Below are 17,766 nucleotides of genomic sequence, written 5' to 3' on the forward strand. Positions count from 1 at the left end.
CTGAGGATGACAGTAGTATTATAGTGACTAATACTGGAAAAGCTCACGTGCTGAACTTGTAGCACCGACGTGTCCAGTGCTGCTCGGTTAGAGATACATGCCTGTATCAATTTGTAAAATTGGGTCACTGTGCAAGACAAGTAGGAGGTAAAATTGGCCAAGTATAATCTTATCTGTGTGTGGGAATACTGTAAATCTTTGCAGATATTTTTACACAAAGTGCACACCATGGCCCAAATTTTACTTGCCTCACTCGAATGAATAAACTCATTCACTTCAATGGGACTATTCATGTAAAAAACAGAAGACTGATACTCAACTGCTGAGTGCCTTGGGCCTGGTTTCTAATGCACAGAGGCCCCTTCCATGCTGTTTTGACAGTGTAAAAGGGCCTTAAAAGGATGAATGGCTCTGGCTACATTAGCAAGTATTGTGGCCCAATATAAGGAGATCTCTAGCGCAAAACAGTTGTTAATGAAGACCTGACGTCAACACTGTAGAGGTTTGGGGGGGGGGGCGGTTTCAGCCTAGCTCTAGCCTGGCCCCTCGGCATTAGCAGTTGGAGCACATCAGGTGTCATCCTGGAGGACATCTCCACTCTGGTTTCAGGCAAAACTGGGTCCAGCTTCCATGCTCCAGGACTGCTCCGAGTGCTCTAAGTAGGGAAGATGAAGAGTTTCACTTCAAAAGTTCAGTCCTGATCCAAATTACAATGCTACTGTAGGCGCGCTCAGTGTAACTCGAATTCCTTTTATGTCCCTTTTATTCTCTAGAGCTGTGCACAGGCAGTGACCTCTGCTTAATGAAAATCAGGAAGGGAAAATTTAGCCTAGTGTTTAAAAATGTAACACTGGGCTGGCTGTATCTGCGGGCGAGGCCTGCGGCTGAAGGGAGATGAAGCGTGGAAGTAAAGGCCGTGTGCCTTTTCTCTGCTTAGATGCAACTCTGTCACAGGTGCCACAGTATTAGGTGCTTTTCTCTTAGGGCCTCAGTTCTAGGAATTACATTAATTATGTGTATTTGGGGACAGGGAGTAATGCTAACTCATAGTTCTTGTAAATTTGGGGTTGGCTTTCCTGTGTCCTCCTCACAGTTTGGCAAGAGTAGCTGCCTGAGCTGTGCACAGAAGTAAAATCTTCTTCCTGACAGACCCTCCTTGCCTGTTCAGTGTGTTCAGTTGACGCCTGCTATATTACTCTAGAGAGTCATTTATCTGCACTTAAATTTGCCAACTTGTGTTTGACCCTATACTCCAGCACCTAGCTGAGCTTCTAAGCATCTCTAATAATCAAATATATCAAGAACCAGCAATTCTTCTTGTAGCTACTCCACACGGGATTTGAATACTTACCATTCTCCATCTTCCCATTAAAAAAAAAGTGAAAAATGTCACATGCACATACAATAATATGTAATAATAAAATAATAATAGAGCCAACAAAACAAGGGAAAAGAAGTGAGAAGAAGAAAACTCTGTTCATTTCCTGACTGCATCTATTAGATGCGTTCATCTGCTGTCGCTAAGCATCCATTCATGCGCCTCCTGTTTGATATGCGTAGGCAGGATGTAAACAGTTATTGTAATAGGGCTCTGCAGCAAATTCTGCTTGGACAGAAAACTTTGAATGCATCTGCTCTTCCAAGTTTTCATTGAGGTGACTGCATTAATTTCCATGAATCTGATGCTATCTCATTCTTAGCAAGCAAATATTTTGGTCAGTATGGTGTCCCAGATCTAGATGGCTGGGCTTGATAATCGCTTGCTTAAACCTTGCTGGAAAGTTTCAGTATGTTAGAGGGGAGAGCACCAATTCTGAATTTCAAGTAAGCAGATACAATTTAGTCTGAAAACAGTCACTCTTTACTGAAAGAAATGACAGATTTTTACTGGTTTTGAATTATCCACTGAACTGGTGCTGGCCGTGAAGATAATTGTCTGTTTTTCACTAGTAATCTTTAGATTTTGAATCCGCTTCACTGAAATATCACGCTGTAGGAATGAATTCCTCCTGCACTCTGAACTTCATAAGCTGGAATTTCCCCAGTACTTGGCTTATGAGAAAACAGAGGAGTCTAGATTTTCCATTACCCTGCACTTTGGGGAGTCATGTGCACCAGTGTTTAAGGTGTCAGATATGCTATCGTTCCTAATTAATAGTGTTTTGAACCAATTTACGCTCATTTTGTCTTGATGTCAGTGGCTGCATAAGGTGTGAGGATCTGGCTTAGATTTTCTTAAGCCTGTGAATGTGATTCCATAATTAGTTTTGACATTCATGGCTGTTTGTAGGATTTGTGTGCAAGAGTGTGCAGACTTGAACCCAGACGTCATCCCCTGTGTAACTCCTTTCAGCCAGTGGAGTTACATCAGGGTTGAGTTTGGCTCCCAAATTGGAAAAGTAAAAAGAGAAAGGTTGCTCATAGCCTTTCCCACATGATGCTCCTTGTGATTTCTCTTACCTCCAAGTCCTTGCTGGTAAAAGGAAATGTTTGTCCATAAGCCTACAGTTTTTTCCACCATGGCAGCCTGTGATGAAATTGTATAGCTGCTAATTTGAGTAAAGAGCAGTCCTAATTGTGGAAACTTGGCTTTCAAAGCCCTGTCCTTATCCAGAACCAAGCGCTAATGCAGGAGTCTCTGCAGAGAAACTGAAAGATTATTATTGCAGGGACTTCTATCCTGACTGTTGATGCATGTGTCTGAAAAACAACTGCGCAGTAATAATTCTATGTTTTGATTTCTCAGTACCTTTTATTCTGGATTCTTGAATTTTTTTGCATATATTATTTAGGCAAGCTGAGTTAGACACTTAAACCACTGCTACAAAGACAGCTGAGAGATGAAATAGGGAGACAGCGTCATACCAATGGTGCAGGTGGGTAAAATGAGACAGAGACAGAAGTTATTCACAACATGCCCAAATTTGTTCATTACAGCATTACAGATCACGCAGGGAAGAGGAGGGCACCTTTGCCTCCCTCTCCTCTATTCTACCCCATCGCCACATTTTATTCTTCAGACGTTTTCAGCAGGTGCATCCCTTTCTGCACTGTCTGCAAGTTAGTCATTCACTATCTCTTTGTGTATGGCTGTGGGCCATACTGAAATGGATACCAGTTTTACCACTGATTTCATTCCAAGTCCCCCCGTTGACAATCCCTGCTTCTGCCTAATTAGCCCAACAGAAAGTTGACTTTCAAATAGATCCCTGTCAACAAATAGGAGATGCTAAGCTGTGGAGCAGCTGAGCGTGTGTCATCCCCAGCACCAAAGGGAAATGAGATCGCACAGCCTGGAAGGGCTGGGAGAGTGAATGTGCAGTCCTGGTGTCCTCGCTGAGGATCCAGAATGACTTCTGCCTGAGGATCACAGTGCCCTTCGCAAGGCAGTGCTGAAATAAATCGTGCAGTGGGAGTTGGTTACAATCTGCAGAGCTGATTATAATAATTGATGGCTCAATCCATTCTTACTTGGGTAGCTTAGAGAGTACACTATGTTTTACGCACAAATTGTGTGCCTAAACCTTCTGTCCTTTCCTAGGTGCATTTAATCATTAAGATTATTACTTTTTTCCTTTCATTTTGAGTGGGCAGCTTTCCTTAAAGCAGAACAATGAATTCTGAATAATAAGCAACTTACTGGGCTGAAGAACCATACACAGTTCCAAATTTTGTGATCCAGGGAACGTAGGGCTGAACTGTGTGAGCTGCATTTTCAGCTGATGTAAATCAGCTTGATATTATGGAAGAGCCACTCCAGTCCACATCAGCTTAAGGCCTGATCTTGTGAATGTAATAGCAAATATATTTGTGAATCAGTGTTTTCCTGTTCAACCGCTTCTGCTGATAGGACTTTATTGACAGTAGCTGGTATCAGATGTATTGTGTAGGCGAAGTAATGCTGGCACTGGGCAGTGAAGTGCGTTTCTTAATGCCATGTCATGCCATCTGATGGCGTGGGCCCATAAGATGTTCCAGTTCAGAAAAAGCCATCCGCTGGTGCCTGAGCTGCCAGATATCAAATCCAGTTTCCCCTGCAAAAAGGATTAAGAGCGTGTTCTTTCCTGTATGTTCAGAACCCACCCCTTTTCCAGGCCTGTAATGATCTGGGCTGTGATACACCTCCAAAAGCAGGTCCTTGCGTACTTAGCAAAGCTGTCCTTCGGAGAGCAGCTCTGTCTGATGTTCTCACAGCCTGGGAGTTTGCCCTCTTCTGTAATCACCACTAAGCCCAAGGCCTTCACAGTCCTGAAGATACTACAAGTTCAAGCAATAAATCCATAGTGGGAACAGAAATAGATCTGAAATCTCCTAAGGCTGGTTTCTCTTCTCTAACCACTAAGCAACACGTATTTTCTTTTGTCAGGGTTTGATCCAGTTGTAGTGCAGGGGAGAAAAAAAAACATAGCTGAGCATGATTTCAGAGGTTGCTGTCATTTTGTGTTGGATGGCGGACTCACAGATGCCGTCTCTGCAGGCTGTTAGCCCAAACCTACAGAAGGTCAGCGTCAGAAAACACTCTTGTCCGTGTTGTGAGAAGAGGGTTAAGTGGAACTGAATTCTAAGTCTTACTGCTTTTATTATAGTTGAATAAGCAGCTCGTTCAGCTGTTACTAAGTTGGTGTGTTTTCCTGTTTTCCTGGCCTCCTAGAGAAGTGGGATCAGCATGTGATCTGTGCGCGGAAGGAAGAGTCCTGGTGCAATACGCCTTCAGCGCCTCTTCCCCGATGCCCTGCGATCCCTCGGGGCACTGGAGCCCACGGGAAGCAGAAGGTGAGTCACAGGGGACAAAGACGTGGCAGGGGAGGCGTCGGGCCAGAGCAAAAGGGGAGCCACAAAGGCAGTGGGAAAATCTGGGGGAGAGTGACTGATCAGACCTGTATGTACCATGAACAAACCCAGAGGACAGATGAATACACTGTGCCCTGAGGTAATGCCACTGGCTGAAATACCTGGGTTTTGGTCCCCGTGTCCTCAGCCTGCCCATGAATTAAATGAATTCCGGGAGCTGAACCTGAATTTCAGAAAGCAGCGGAGTGCCAAGAAACGCTGACCATTCACATCTGCCAGATGAATTTCTCAGGGGAGCTGTTTACTCCTTCTACTCCAACTCCGAAAGTGAAGAATTGTGTGTTATTTATTTGGGCCTGATTTCTGCTGCCCTTGCATTGAATAGTAGCAGGCTGCACCAGCAGACACGCTGAAAGGAGTGGAGATTGCCCTTTGGGCAAGTACTCTGCAGCATGAATGCAGGTGACTACGTCAAGCCCGGTCTAGTTCAGGATGTTTTGCAAGTCATTCTTACTGCTTCTCTTTGAGCGTGTTGGAGGGAGAATTGTCTGCAGAGCTGGTCGTACGATGCCATTAGATCTCCATCGTTAACTCTCCTCCATGTGTACCTTCCATTACATAAGTAGGTGGATGTGGTAGAGCATGTTTAAGATTATACTAGGCAGAGGTCAGCAATCACAAGGTACGGTTCGGAAAGAGCAGAGTATTATTTCAATCTGTCAATCACGAGCTGTTCCTCCAGGAACAGCACGCTCTGGGCCCAGACTTCACTGTAAACACACAGGTGGGCTCACTGAACTCAAAGGCCAATCCCTGGATTTTGCAAACTCATTATACAAATACCTCCTTACATTAAGGGCTTCTCTGTCCTGCGGCTAGAGTACGTGAGAGTTGTTCTACAAGGAAGATTTTTTTGTAAGCTAATATGGTGAGATGCACAGCGCTGGCACCCAGGAGCCCTCCCTAGCCCTAAGGCCAGCGTGTGCAGCGAGCTGCGCCCCCGCTGTGTGACGGGACAAGATGTGTGGGCAAGCGTCCTCTGCCCCGTGCTCCCGTGTCCCAGGGCGGGGGCCCCATGAGTTTGCGGTTCACTCCGCCTCACCCCCTGAGTTAGGACAGCCAAGGGCCAAGGCTGCCAGGCAGAGCGCACCTGCCCCCCGGGAGGGTGTTGGTCAGGAGCTTCGACCTGGGAAGCAGCGCTCCGGCTACGAGTGTGACTGGATTATCAAGTAAACAGGATTAGTGAAGTTTGGATCGCTTGCAGTAGTAGTGCAGGGTGGAAGGTGGAATTTCCACTTAGCCAAGGATTACAGGACTTTGAAGCCTGGTTTCATTTGGAACAAAACCTGAAACTTTTGAAATTCTCCATGAAGGAAAATTAAAAACAAAAAGTGTTTGAGGCTGGCCAAAATGTTTTGTTTAGCTCATATAATTCCTCTTTCATGAACTTCGGTTAAATTATGACATTTTAAAATCTCCCCTTTTAGTATATAATCTAGAGCAAAAGCAACTTCTAATATCTAAATGAAAACTGTTTCAAAGTGCAAAAGTGAAACAATTTCTTCCAAAAATGTCAAAACGCAATGTTCCAATATTGTTAGAACTTTCGTCCCATTTTCTTCTCCAGAATAAAATTTTGGCCAAATAAACCCAATTTCACAAAGTGTTTTGATTTTGAAAGAACTGCATATTCCATTGAGATACGCCGTTCCGTCAAAATTTCTCCAACGAGCTCTGATTTGAAAACTTCTAGATCTCACATGTCTTGCCAGCGGCATCATTCCTAGAGAAACTAAGCTACTCTAAGATTTATTACTCAGCTGCATTTTGCATTTAATTTCCTCTTCTTACAGTGTGTGCCTGCATGTTCTTAACTATGAAGGGTGCAGTCTGATTCTTATCTGTCTCACTCAATTGCTCTGGTGCCATTGCTCTGGAAAGAAAATTTGGGAATCCTATCCTATTACTAAGTTGCCTCCACTTCAGGGTAGAAAACATACCGAGTATATGGTATTTGTTGCTCTGTAATTTTCTGTCATCACTACCACACTCCCTGACATTCAGGATCTCTGCCTATTTGCACTTGGTCTGAGTTACAAATAGCACAGTTAGATCATTGTCTGGCTTCTTTAATTGTCTATCTGTGAGTACTCAAGCATGCAAGCTTTACATTCACTTTCTGCAAGCGTTCATGTGTGTAAATCTCCACTGCTTGGATGTTCGTGGAAAGTGAATACAAAAGAGGCATAAGCATGGCCAAAATGAACTCATTTTCAAATTTGACATGACACTCATGGAAAATGTTTCGTAGTACTCATCCAGCTTCTTACCAGAAAAACCACATTTCTCACGTGTCTCTGAAGCAGCTCTGAACCTGGTTGGTCCGATTTCATTTCTCTGAGGTCTCATAGCATTGTTACGCTGCACAGTTACCCCAGGTAGCTGACGCCAGCTGTGGTCCCACTGCAAAACTCTGCCGTGGGGACTGTGTCCTTCCCAGGGCCCTGCTTGTGCCTGAGTGTGGTGGGGTCCAACCCCCTGGGCTGAGATATTTTTTGATTCTTTCTCAGCCAGTTGTGCCCGTTGCAGGAGTGGCTCTTTGCTCCTCGGAAGGCACTGGCGATCGAGCAGTTCTGATTTACTCTTTGCCTTCACCGTAGAGCAAGAAAGCTCTAACCTACCTGGATTCTCACCAGCAACACCAGCTATGTAAACAACCTTACAGCACCTTCACAACTCGGTCAAAGGGGTTTTTTATATACAAAAGGTGATTTTGGCTCAAACCCCATTAAGTACCTTTGCTTACTGTGCAACATATGCGTATATCAGTCAATTCCTACTGCCTGGCTCACTATTGACTAGAAGAAGTATGAGAATATAATAAAAAATCTTGCTGCCTTAGGCTGTTCTAGTGCTCCACCTTTCCCGGTGGCCAGTATTTCACTCGGGAGTGATTCATTCTGTATTTGCAAGTGGAATTGTCTCAGTTGGACATTAGAGTCCCGCTGGATGGTCCCTTTGTCTTGACCACATAAGAAATGTGGCAAATGAGTTGTAGTTGTGACAGCGGCTGCATCCTGAGAGGCTGCTGATCCCAGCTGCCCTCCCTGTGCAAGTGTGTCAAGTCTCTGTCCGTGTGCCGGGGCAGCGGAGGGGCATTCATCCCAGCCACTTCGCTTATGCCTCTCACACCAGGCGGTGGCTGCGGCTCATGTTTTGGGGAAGCGTCCGTCCCAGCCTGCCATCCTTGCTCTCTAACCAGGAGATGGGATTTGACTCCTCACAAACCTTATGCTCACATCCTGTTTGTGTTAGGCAAGGTATGACGTTGCATGAGGTGCTGTTCTGTGACCAATCTCACTGATGATCTCATAAGACAAAGGATTTTCAGAATCTGAGGGCACATGGGCAGAATAACTACTACACCATTTCTTGCTATATACAAGTATTTGTAATATTCGCAGTGTTTCCCCATCTCTAGAAATCTACAGTTATATGGAAAAAGGTATCCATCCTCTTCCACAGTTAAATGAATGTTTCTTACCCAGGTCTGAGAGTTTGATGATATTTAGGGAAGGGTCTTTTCAATTTCATTGAGCTTTTTAGTCTACGGACAACTACAATCGAGCTCCCATTTTGGGGAAATGATTTGCATTAAACTCCCTGGAGGCCGAGTCCAGTTCATGCAGCTCCAGGGATCACACCCTGATCTACCAAAACAAGTGGGTTTATTTACTATTTAAGTTTTACAGAGGCCTTGAACTGGCAGAGGTGAATTTGCAGGAACCCAGGTGGAGACCACTTCTGAGAACATACTCAGCTGTGAGCCATTAATCAACTCTCTTTTCCTATCTGCGAGATGGCAGCAATAATATTCACAGATCTTTTCAAGGCCCTGTGAGATACTAGGGTTAAAAACCACCTTCTAAGGGCTGCAGTCAGGAGCTTGCTGTGAGTCTGTGAGAAAGCCATCGGAGGACCCAGCCAAGCACATGCGGACGGCAGTGAGTGTTGTGAGATAACGTGAGTCGAATGGGGTATTCGCTACTCAGGATGATTATACGCAGTACTTGCAAGCTTGCCAGGGGGAAAAAACTTGAGCATGTTAAATGGAACTCTGGCTTTCTTCAAAATATATCACTGCTGCGGTCTCTCCGGATGCTGAGGTTAGTGGCATTCCCGCTACTCTGTGGCATGCGAGGAGGAGTGGAGGGCTACGGGGTATGTGTGGGTGAGGGAGAAGCATTGAAAGTTGTGCATCTGCAGGATGATTGTGTTGGATTGCGGGGAGGACTGTCTGAGATACCAGGAAATCTATTCTGCATCTGGGTTCATTTGGTATGAATGGGAGAATTCCCTGTGCTGTTTATCCTTGACAAAAGAGGCACATTTCTAATGCTTCATTGGATCGCAGACAATAAGAATAACCTTCACACATTGCCCTTTTCTCTTTAAATTAGTAGTGATGTCCTGTTTGTTCATGTTTGCCCAGTGTTTTATCTTGCTTTCTTCCTCAGTTGCAAACAGCTGTGCTCTCTGTTTTTTTTTCTCTGCCTTCTCCACTTCTCTCATTACCTTTCTTTATCTTTACTTTTTCCTTTCTTCTTTTCTGTACCTTGCCTTCTCCCTGTCCTGCTTGCTCCTTTCTCATGTGATTATTTGGGAAGGAAGAGGGAATTTATAGCTCTCACTGGATTCTTTTACCAACTGTTCCACCCATCTGACCTCTCTGGATCTTGCAGTCCATGACTCCGTGCCAAATTGTAATGTTACCATAGTATTTGGGAACCCAGCAAGCATTGTGGCTTTCATTAGTTTTTAGTAATACCTCCCATGTAGTTGAACATAGCCAACGGTGAGAAATGTAAAAGTACAAGTGCCTGTTGTTTCATCACAAGGAGCACAAAGAGACAGCTCAGAACTGTGCTCCACATGCCTCCAAAAAAGGGGTCGTACACAAGGTGCTAGATTAGCCTGTAAATGGCATAGGAGTTGCCCCTCAACAGCACAGTGCAACAGCTTCTTGGAATCAACAAAAGCTCTTTTCTTGTCTTTGTTAAAGAGAAAAAGGTCTTATTTTAGAGTGAGAGGCAAGGGAATAAATAGGAGCCCGGAGGTGCTCTGAAGGCAAAGTGACTCTGTTTATCGGGTAAAGTACCAAGTGGAAGTGGTAGAAAATGCCATCGTTTGGCACAGGGGAAGGCACTAGAAATAGGAGATACAGGACCAGATGCACCGGCACAGTGTGTGTTGTGTCGTGTCCACTCCAGCTGGGCACTTAAGCTGGGTTTGTGTCTCTCACCTGCCCAGGAGACCTTGGCGTTCTATTCCTCCTCTCCATGTTGGCCGTGCCTGTTCTGCTCAAGTAAATAATTAGTTTTCTGGACAGATATGCTCTCCTGCTACCAGTTTGTCTTTCAAGACTGATGCCAATGATAAGCCATGTCCTCTAACTTCGTTTGTGCCATGTCTGTGCTTCCTTCTTTCTTTCCAGGGCACCCCGATGTTGAGCAGCCTTGTAAATCCAGTGTCAGAACATGGAGTCCCAACTCGGCCGTCAACCAACACACGGTGCCCCCAGCCTGCCCCGAGCCTCAGGGCTGCTACCTGCAGCTGGAGTTCCGTTATCCCCTGACTCCAGAGTCCCTCACGGTCTGGGTGACGTTTGTTTCCCCGGACTGGGACTCCAGCGGAGCGGTGAATGACATCAAGTTGCTCACCGTCAGCGGGAAGAACATTTCTCTTGGGCCACAGAATGTCTTCTGCGACATCCCATTGACCATAAAGCTGGATGCAGGACGAGTGGGCGAGGAGGTGTACGGGATCCAGATCTACACCCTGGATGAGCACCTGGAAATCGATGCTGCCATGCTGAGCTCTGTTCCCCACAGCACGCTGTGCGCAGACTGCAAACCCATCCAGTACAAAGTGGTTCGGGACCCTCCTTTCCAGTCTGGATCTCCAGTTGTCATCTCAAACCTCAGCAGGAGATTTGTCGACACGTAAGTACTGCTTTCCTGAGAGCTGGAGAGACTTGTTCAGAATAAAACAATAACCTCTTGTTCTTATCCTGTTAATGTCCTGCATCGCAACTGATTGGTAGGATTTTGAACTAGGTAGACATACCAAGTATCACCAAGAGATGACTTTCTCCTAGTTTCTCTCTGGAACCAGGAGCATCACACTCAGGTGAAACAGCCTGAGATTTCACAGATGGTTTTTGAGACATTTCCAGGTTAGTTGTGCAGAGATGTGAAGCTCAGGCTTTGATTAACCAGAAAGGGTATAGCGGACTACCAGAGCTATGATAAGTTAAATGTTTAAGATAACCTAAATAAGGACCTCTAGAGTAACATGGTCATAATTTCCTTAGAAATCTTTTGAACATAATATTTTGACAGAGAAAGAAACAGAATGGCTTTCAGTGCTGGAGCACCAATTAACTGCTAGAGAAAGAATGCAAAAAAATATACTTGAATGTTCAGATATGTAAATGTATTTCTTCTCATTTTCTGCTTTCACGTGTCACCAAAGTTGTGTTGGAGTGGGATTGTTCGAACATAATAACGTGCTAGTTTGTTGTAGGGACTGAGTTTCATCCCAGATGCAGTTATGCTCATCTAGTCAAGGAACGTGTGATTGTTGAGGCAAGTCCAACTTCAAAATATTTAATGATTTCAAGGAGATCCATGGTCTACCCGTAGACATTCTACAGCGGCAAGAAAAACATCTTTTGCATAACGTGATTCCCTGGAAATGATTCACTCATCTGTGGGAGCAACATGAAGCCCTTTTGAAAAATGAACACCAGATAAAAGGAAACCTGCTAAGAAAACTGCACTCTAATTTAGAAAAGATGATCTAATTAGTACAGCTAATATCAAGGAAGCATACATCATTATGGTCTTCTAAAGCATATTTAAATATAATAAAAATGATTAATTAACAATTCAGTAATCATGAGCTACCATCCCTTTCATGGCCCAATTATACAGCTCAGAAGATGCAAATTGTCCCTACGGATTTAAAAATTCAAGGTAACTAACAATACTGAATATAAAAACAAGACCCAGGACATCACTGAGGTTACTCATGTGCTGAAAGTTAAGCATGTGCTTAAGTGCTTTCTTGGGCTGTAGCCTCGTTCCAACAATTGCTGGCACTTCACAGGAGATGAATATTGGCATATTGGAAACATGGAAAATGGTGAATTTTCCCATGGTTTTGCTGTGAAAGCATCTTTGCCTGAAACCTGGCCCACTCTCATTGGAAAATGGGACTGGTTTGGTTTGAAATATTTGCATACCTTAGCACAAGTTCCCACAGGATCAGGTCCAGTTTTGGGTTCATAACAAAATGTGTCAAAAAAAAAAAAAAAAGCCCAAAACATAACTTGTATTCTGAGCTCTGTTCCCTTGTCTTTTATTATATTTTGTGGGTGAATTCTAGCTTGTAGCCAGCTGTAGTGAAAGGGATGCTCTAATAATTAAATCAGTAGCTGGGGATTGATGACAGTTTTCCTGTGCGTCATTGAATAAAACCCATGGGGTAACATTACTGTCCTGTCTGTGTGTCTCACCTAGTTACGTAGCCAGCTAAAAATCAGACGTAAAATTTACGCTAGTCTTTCTGGGCTCTACCTGGGATCAGTAGACAGAAACAGATGCTCTTGGAGGCTGGCACAGCCAACCTAACCAAACGCTCTAGTCTAGCTGGCCTCAGGTTGTCTGCGTCTTTCCAAGGAGTACGGGGAAAATCCTGCCAGTGAGCTTCAATGAGATGCTTAGAAAACTACAATGAATTTGTTAGTCACTGGGTGAGGAGTCAAAGATGCAGGTTCTTAAGCACTTGTAGTTGGTTTTGATTGAAGACTTCAGCATGTGTTTGAAATCTTGAAAAGTGGAGTGATTTTTTTTTAATCCTAATACACCTATGTGCGCAGCTTCGATCCGTATCCTCTGGTGATGGGGGTCACGCAGGTTCGTAGGCTCATGCTGTACATCCAGGCTGCTGCTGGGCCATGCCTTGAGACACAGAAAACTTGGTGAAACTCTGCCTGGGGTTGTGGTTATGTAGTAGAGGCAAAGGCAAGATGAATTTTCCATTGGCACCTTGTGCAAAGAGTAGCCACAGCCCTTACAAGCAGGAAGGAGGGAAGATGCTTCAGGGAAGCTGGGGACAGGTGTTGGGCTACGCTGCTACGTGTGTTTGTGTGTGTAGAGGCAAATGCAGTCTCTCTTGACCTGTTTGCATCTGCCTGTTTGTCTCATTCTGTACAGCTGGAATTCAGCGTATCTGTGCAACCAGACTTTGCAGACCCTTTATCTCTCTGTAAGCCCCAAGCCAGTTACCCCTCCTTTATGCTTTTGCATGTTTTCCGTATTAAATAAAATGACACCCCCACATGTTCTGTGGAAGGTTATTTTGAAGGCAGTTACATATCTTTGCTCTTGCCTCCTCTGACCTTGATCTTCGCTTTCTCTTTTTCTCCCAAAGAAAATATTTGCTTGCGCTGTTATCTGTGAGCGAGATCCTTTCCCCAGGTGTGGCGATGCTGAAAGAAAAATTAATTTCTCCTACCTTCTTCCCATCAAAGAGAGGGAACTTCTTTTTAAGCTGAGAGGAGAGAGCCTTTAATGGATAGCCCTTGCCTAGTCAGCACTGGGTGCTCCACAGAGGAGAGTAAATAGCTAGAACAGTGGAAACGTTTTATTAAGAAATGCAAAATAATGCCAGACCTTCTGTTGTCAAGCTGAATTTTAATCTCAGCTCTTGGCTCAAGCTGAGGCTAACAGTCATTTCTAAGGGACGGGCTCTTATCCTTGGACCTTACAGAAACTAGGCAGTACACTCAATTCCGCTGAGTATGATCAGCCAGAATTGCTGGTATCTGTGATACAAAATGAGAGTCAGAGCCTAGGAAGACAGCAGAAAGCTAAATAAATCAGTGGGGAAAAAAAGGAGGTCAGGCCAGGTGCAGCACAGAACTGCTGAGTCTTCACACCGCAGCGAGTGATAAGGAAGGAGCGTCATCTGCAAGTCTCAAAGTCTCAGCTCACAATTTAATCCAAAGTCTGGGTTGTGCTCCTACATAGAGCGTTTCGCTCTGGCTGTTCTCTAGAAATAACGTGCAAGATAGTCACAATGGCAAACATGGTAATTGCTTTGCCCTCACGGTGCCCTTACTGTAGCGCTTTTGCGCTCACATCATTGCAGTTAGGGAGCAATCATTGCTTTTGCATTCATTTGTAGCAACCACTGATTTTTTTAAGAGCTTAGTGAGAAGAGAGCGCCTACAACGAGACGCTCTCCTGAGGATGTCACAGGTGCAGTTAGGTGTCAGTCCCACCAGGACGCTCTGGGCTGCGCAGCCCGTGTTCCCCATTGCACTCTTGCGAGCGGGGAGCGGCCGGGTGTGCTGGAGAGACCTATGTTCTCCCCTCTGGCAGGCAAAGCCGAGAGACACCGAGGTTAGTTTTGGAAAGTTGTCAGAATAACTGGAAAAGTTTCTAAGAATTGGAAATTTTCCCAACTTTTCTGCCACAGACTTTGTAGGAAACCTCAAAATGTGGTGGACGGTGATGGATTGGGTCGTCTCTGTGGTGTTAACCTGTAGGCTTCTTTCAAAACAAAGGCACTGACTGAAATAACCTTAGAAAGAATCCCAGCATGAAGCCCTGCTACGAGTTTTGGTTTTGCAGAGTTGAGCATCACTGAGAAGCAAGTATGCTGTCCTCTGATATATTCATCTGAACCATTCCTACACTGACTAGAGCTTTAGTACTTAAGTGACACCTAGAGATACTGCATTCATACGTGAAAAAGAAAGAAAAGAGAGACTGAGAGAGAAACTTGCATTTTTTCATATAGGGAATATGTTTTTCTCCTCAGTTTTGGCTATTTTATGGCTACATTCTATGCCTAAACCTTTTTGTTGCTCGATAATAGTTGGGGGGGACTGGTTGTCATCTGTGTACATTGTTGTTTAAGGAAGTACAATAGTTTAAAATAGTTTGTTAGAATCGGGAGTTCTGTTCAGTGCTAAGCTTGTAAACTCCATGTCATTTGCTGTGTTTTAATTCCCCATCTAAGACGACGGAGTGCAGGTCTCGCTCGGGCTTCTTGGAGCGATTGTAGGATGACTGAGAAATTACCATCATCAAGATTGCAGGTAGCTGGAGGGCTGCTGTGGCATTCTTCTTGGGTCCTTAGCGGTTCACGTACTTTAGCATTGTACTTTATCCAAAACAATTGTGTCTTCCAAAATTTGCGTTCCTGATGCATTTGCCATTTGTTACTGGTGCCCAATCAGAAGGGCGTATGAGAAGTGACTTGTCAGAAGCCCCGGAGGATGAGTAGTTGAAGGAGATGGAACACAGTTCTTAGTCTGAAGGTTCTTACCCATATGAAGAAGCTGGAAGGCTGGAGAATCAGCGGTGGCTATTCATAATAAGCAATAATTCGTTACAGCCCATGACTGGTATGCCTTTAGCCCCTGAACTCAATAGGAAGACTGCATTTACATGACACAGGCCCAGCTGAACAGAGGACTGGAAAAATATGAATATCACAATGATGATATGTAAACCTAAGTTCCTGCTGAATGCAACACTAAAATTTCATGGCAACATCTGTCCTTATTATGGCATTCCTTCCTTCATCTTGAAGATCTATTTCTCTATTTTCTGAAGGTCTACCAGCCAGAGGAATGTATGATCTAAAGCAGCTGAAATGAATTGCCAGACCCATCTGTCATGAAGATAATTAACACCATATTTCCACCCAAACAAGATACAGATCACTGGATGGATATTCTCCCGACACCAAAAGCTGAATCCCGTATTATCACCAACTTATGCTCGCCCCTCCTCCACACTTACCATGCCAAACCTCTCTTGATATGCCAGGAAATACTGGGGAGTATCTAAGATAGGACTGAAATGTTAAGAAAGCACTTTACATGCCCAGATTTATATGCAAGAGCTGCTAGGTTGTCCATGCAATATCGGCATACTACGCGTCTGGATTCCCAGCAGGCTTTAGGACTTTATATGGTATTCCAGGTGTCCTTCTGCACAAATACTTACCCAGCTACCCTGGAAGTGCCTTGCCTTGATGCGTGCAAGGACCTTGTATGCTTTTTTTGTGGATACATCCCACTGATGGCTTATAGGTGTCTTGCAGTTGAATAAATACAACCAACTGCTTCTTCCCCTCTCACTTGCAATGACGAGCTCCCAGCCTATTCTGAATTTCTTGGTCCTACATGCATAGTATGGTCTTATACCAACATATGCACCATTTTGAGACATCCTGTAAATTAGTCATTTCTATGTCACAACTCCATCCTTCTATGCATTGACTGAGCCTATTTATCAATTCTGTGTTGTCTGCGGATACTTGGGCTTTTGGCGTTCAGAGCTTTATTTGCAGGAAACGGTTGTTACTTAACCTCAAAGTGATCGCTGAAAGACAAATTTCCATTTTCATTCAAATTTCTCTTTTAATCCAACCTATTACAGCTACAGGAAATAAGTGCAAAATAGCGTCATCTCTAGTTGAGTCCCTGAATATTTGGTGCCTGCTCTCCCGCCTAGCAGTACCAGAGACCCGCCAGTATTAAAGGCGTTTGTTCTATAGTCTGCATCTAGGAGGTTTCTTTCCCATAATTACACAATTCTCCATATTATTTCTCTCTAGTAATATATGAGAGATCCCTATCTGTATCCATATGAAAGTTTACAGCTCTTCTCCAGTAAAAACACTTTTACCAAGCTTCAACAGGAACAGATTTACTCTTATTCATGCTTTCTTGCTCCTTCTTGAGAGCTTCCCTATCAGTTTGCAATGCTGCATGAACAAAGCTATTTTGAGCTTTACCAAAATTCATATACCCTTCTGTCCCACCAGGTTTCTCTTACCCCTATAATTCCCAGTTTCAGGTACAGTGCTAGCACTGCTAGTTCTTGCCTAGTTCCTCATCCAGAGTTCTTGCACTAAGGAGTACATGTTCCAGTTGTTCCTCTCTGACCCAAGTTTCCCAGCTGGATTAGCAGCCGTGCCGCCACCGTCCGAAAGCCTCTGCACGTCAGTGAAGAGCTTTGAGTGTATCAGAGCTGCCTGTGGTCAGTTTTGGCAAAGTTGTGAAGTTTACTATTCAGCTGGCGTAGGACAGCGTAACAGTCCCGGCACTCAGCGGAGGTGTGGATGATCCGCTCGCAGGCACCGTCCTTCTTCATGCCTCTCCGAGAGCCTCTCTAGCCTTGGCTGCGTTGTCAGCTCCTTCCACGTGCAGCCGGTATTGATCGCCCCGTTCCTGCTTAATGAACCTGGAAACTTCTCACGATGAAAGAACAGAAATATATGGGATGATCGCCTGTCCCACACCTCCCTTCCAACAGCGGGAAACTGGCCGTAGGCTCATCTGAAAACTGGTCATAGGCTCAGAGGGGAAGTGCTGGTAGAAGCAGAGTCCTCCACCCAGTAGCATCTTCACTGCCAACGTCCCTGGGGAAATTGTTTCCTTTCCCGTCAGCGTGGCCTCGCCTCTGGCTTGGATGGCAGCAGGGAGCTGGGACTGGGCAGGGAGGCAGCAGGGATGACTGGCTCTGCTCCCCACGCCAAAGAGGAGCGTGTACCCCGCTCTACACCGAGGGCTCGGGAAGCCGGGAAGAGGAAAGCTGCTTCTCTTCCGTCTACTCTTCCTGTGTCTTTCCTTCATATATGCTGTGCTGCTAAATATCAACGTAGTGGTTGTTGTTATTTATAGCTGCTAGTAGTGTGCTGGGCGTTTTAGAGAAGAAAAACGCCAGGTGCCTTCTTTCAAAGAGCTCACAATCAAATGTTAGGGGCTAGCAGTGCCGGCGCTCTCAGGGATTATACATCTCCACTTGGCTGATGTGACTTGACAGCTGGAAGCCACATTCTGATGGCTTTCCTTCTTTCTTGCTTTCTTCATCAAAGGTGCCAGGTTAT

At 44.8% G+C, this 17,766-nt stretch overlaps 1 protein-coding gene across 1 annotated transcript in view; it reads left to right on the forward strand.

Annotated features, from left to right (window-relative positions):
• Nucleotides 1-17,766, forward strand: part of PAPPA (pappalysin 1) — a 181,284-nt gene that overhangs the window by 63,759 nt on the left and 99,759 nt on the right. The window contains exons 6-7 of the mRNA XM_075111900.1: nt 4,652-4,773; nt 10,286-10,793. Of these exons, the coding sequence (XP_074968001.1) occupies nt 4,652-4,773; nt 10,286-10,793 (630 nt within the window). The remainder of the gene's footprint in view (nt 1-4,651; nt 4,774-10,285; nt 10,794-17,766) is intronic.

The sequence above is a fragment of the Phalacrocorax aristotelis genome, chromosome 17 (genome assembly GCF_949628215.1).
Source record: "Phalacrocorax aristotelis chromosome 17, bGulAri2.1, whole genome shotgun sequence".
Lineage (NCBI taxonomy): Eukaryota > Metazoa > Chordata > Aves > Suliformes > Phalacrocoracidae > Phalacrocorax > Phalacrocorax aristotelis.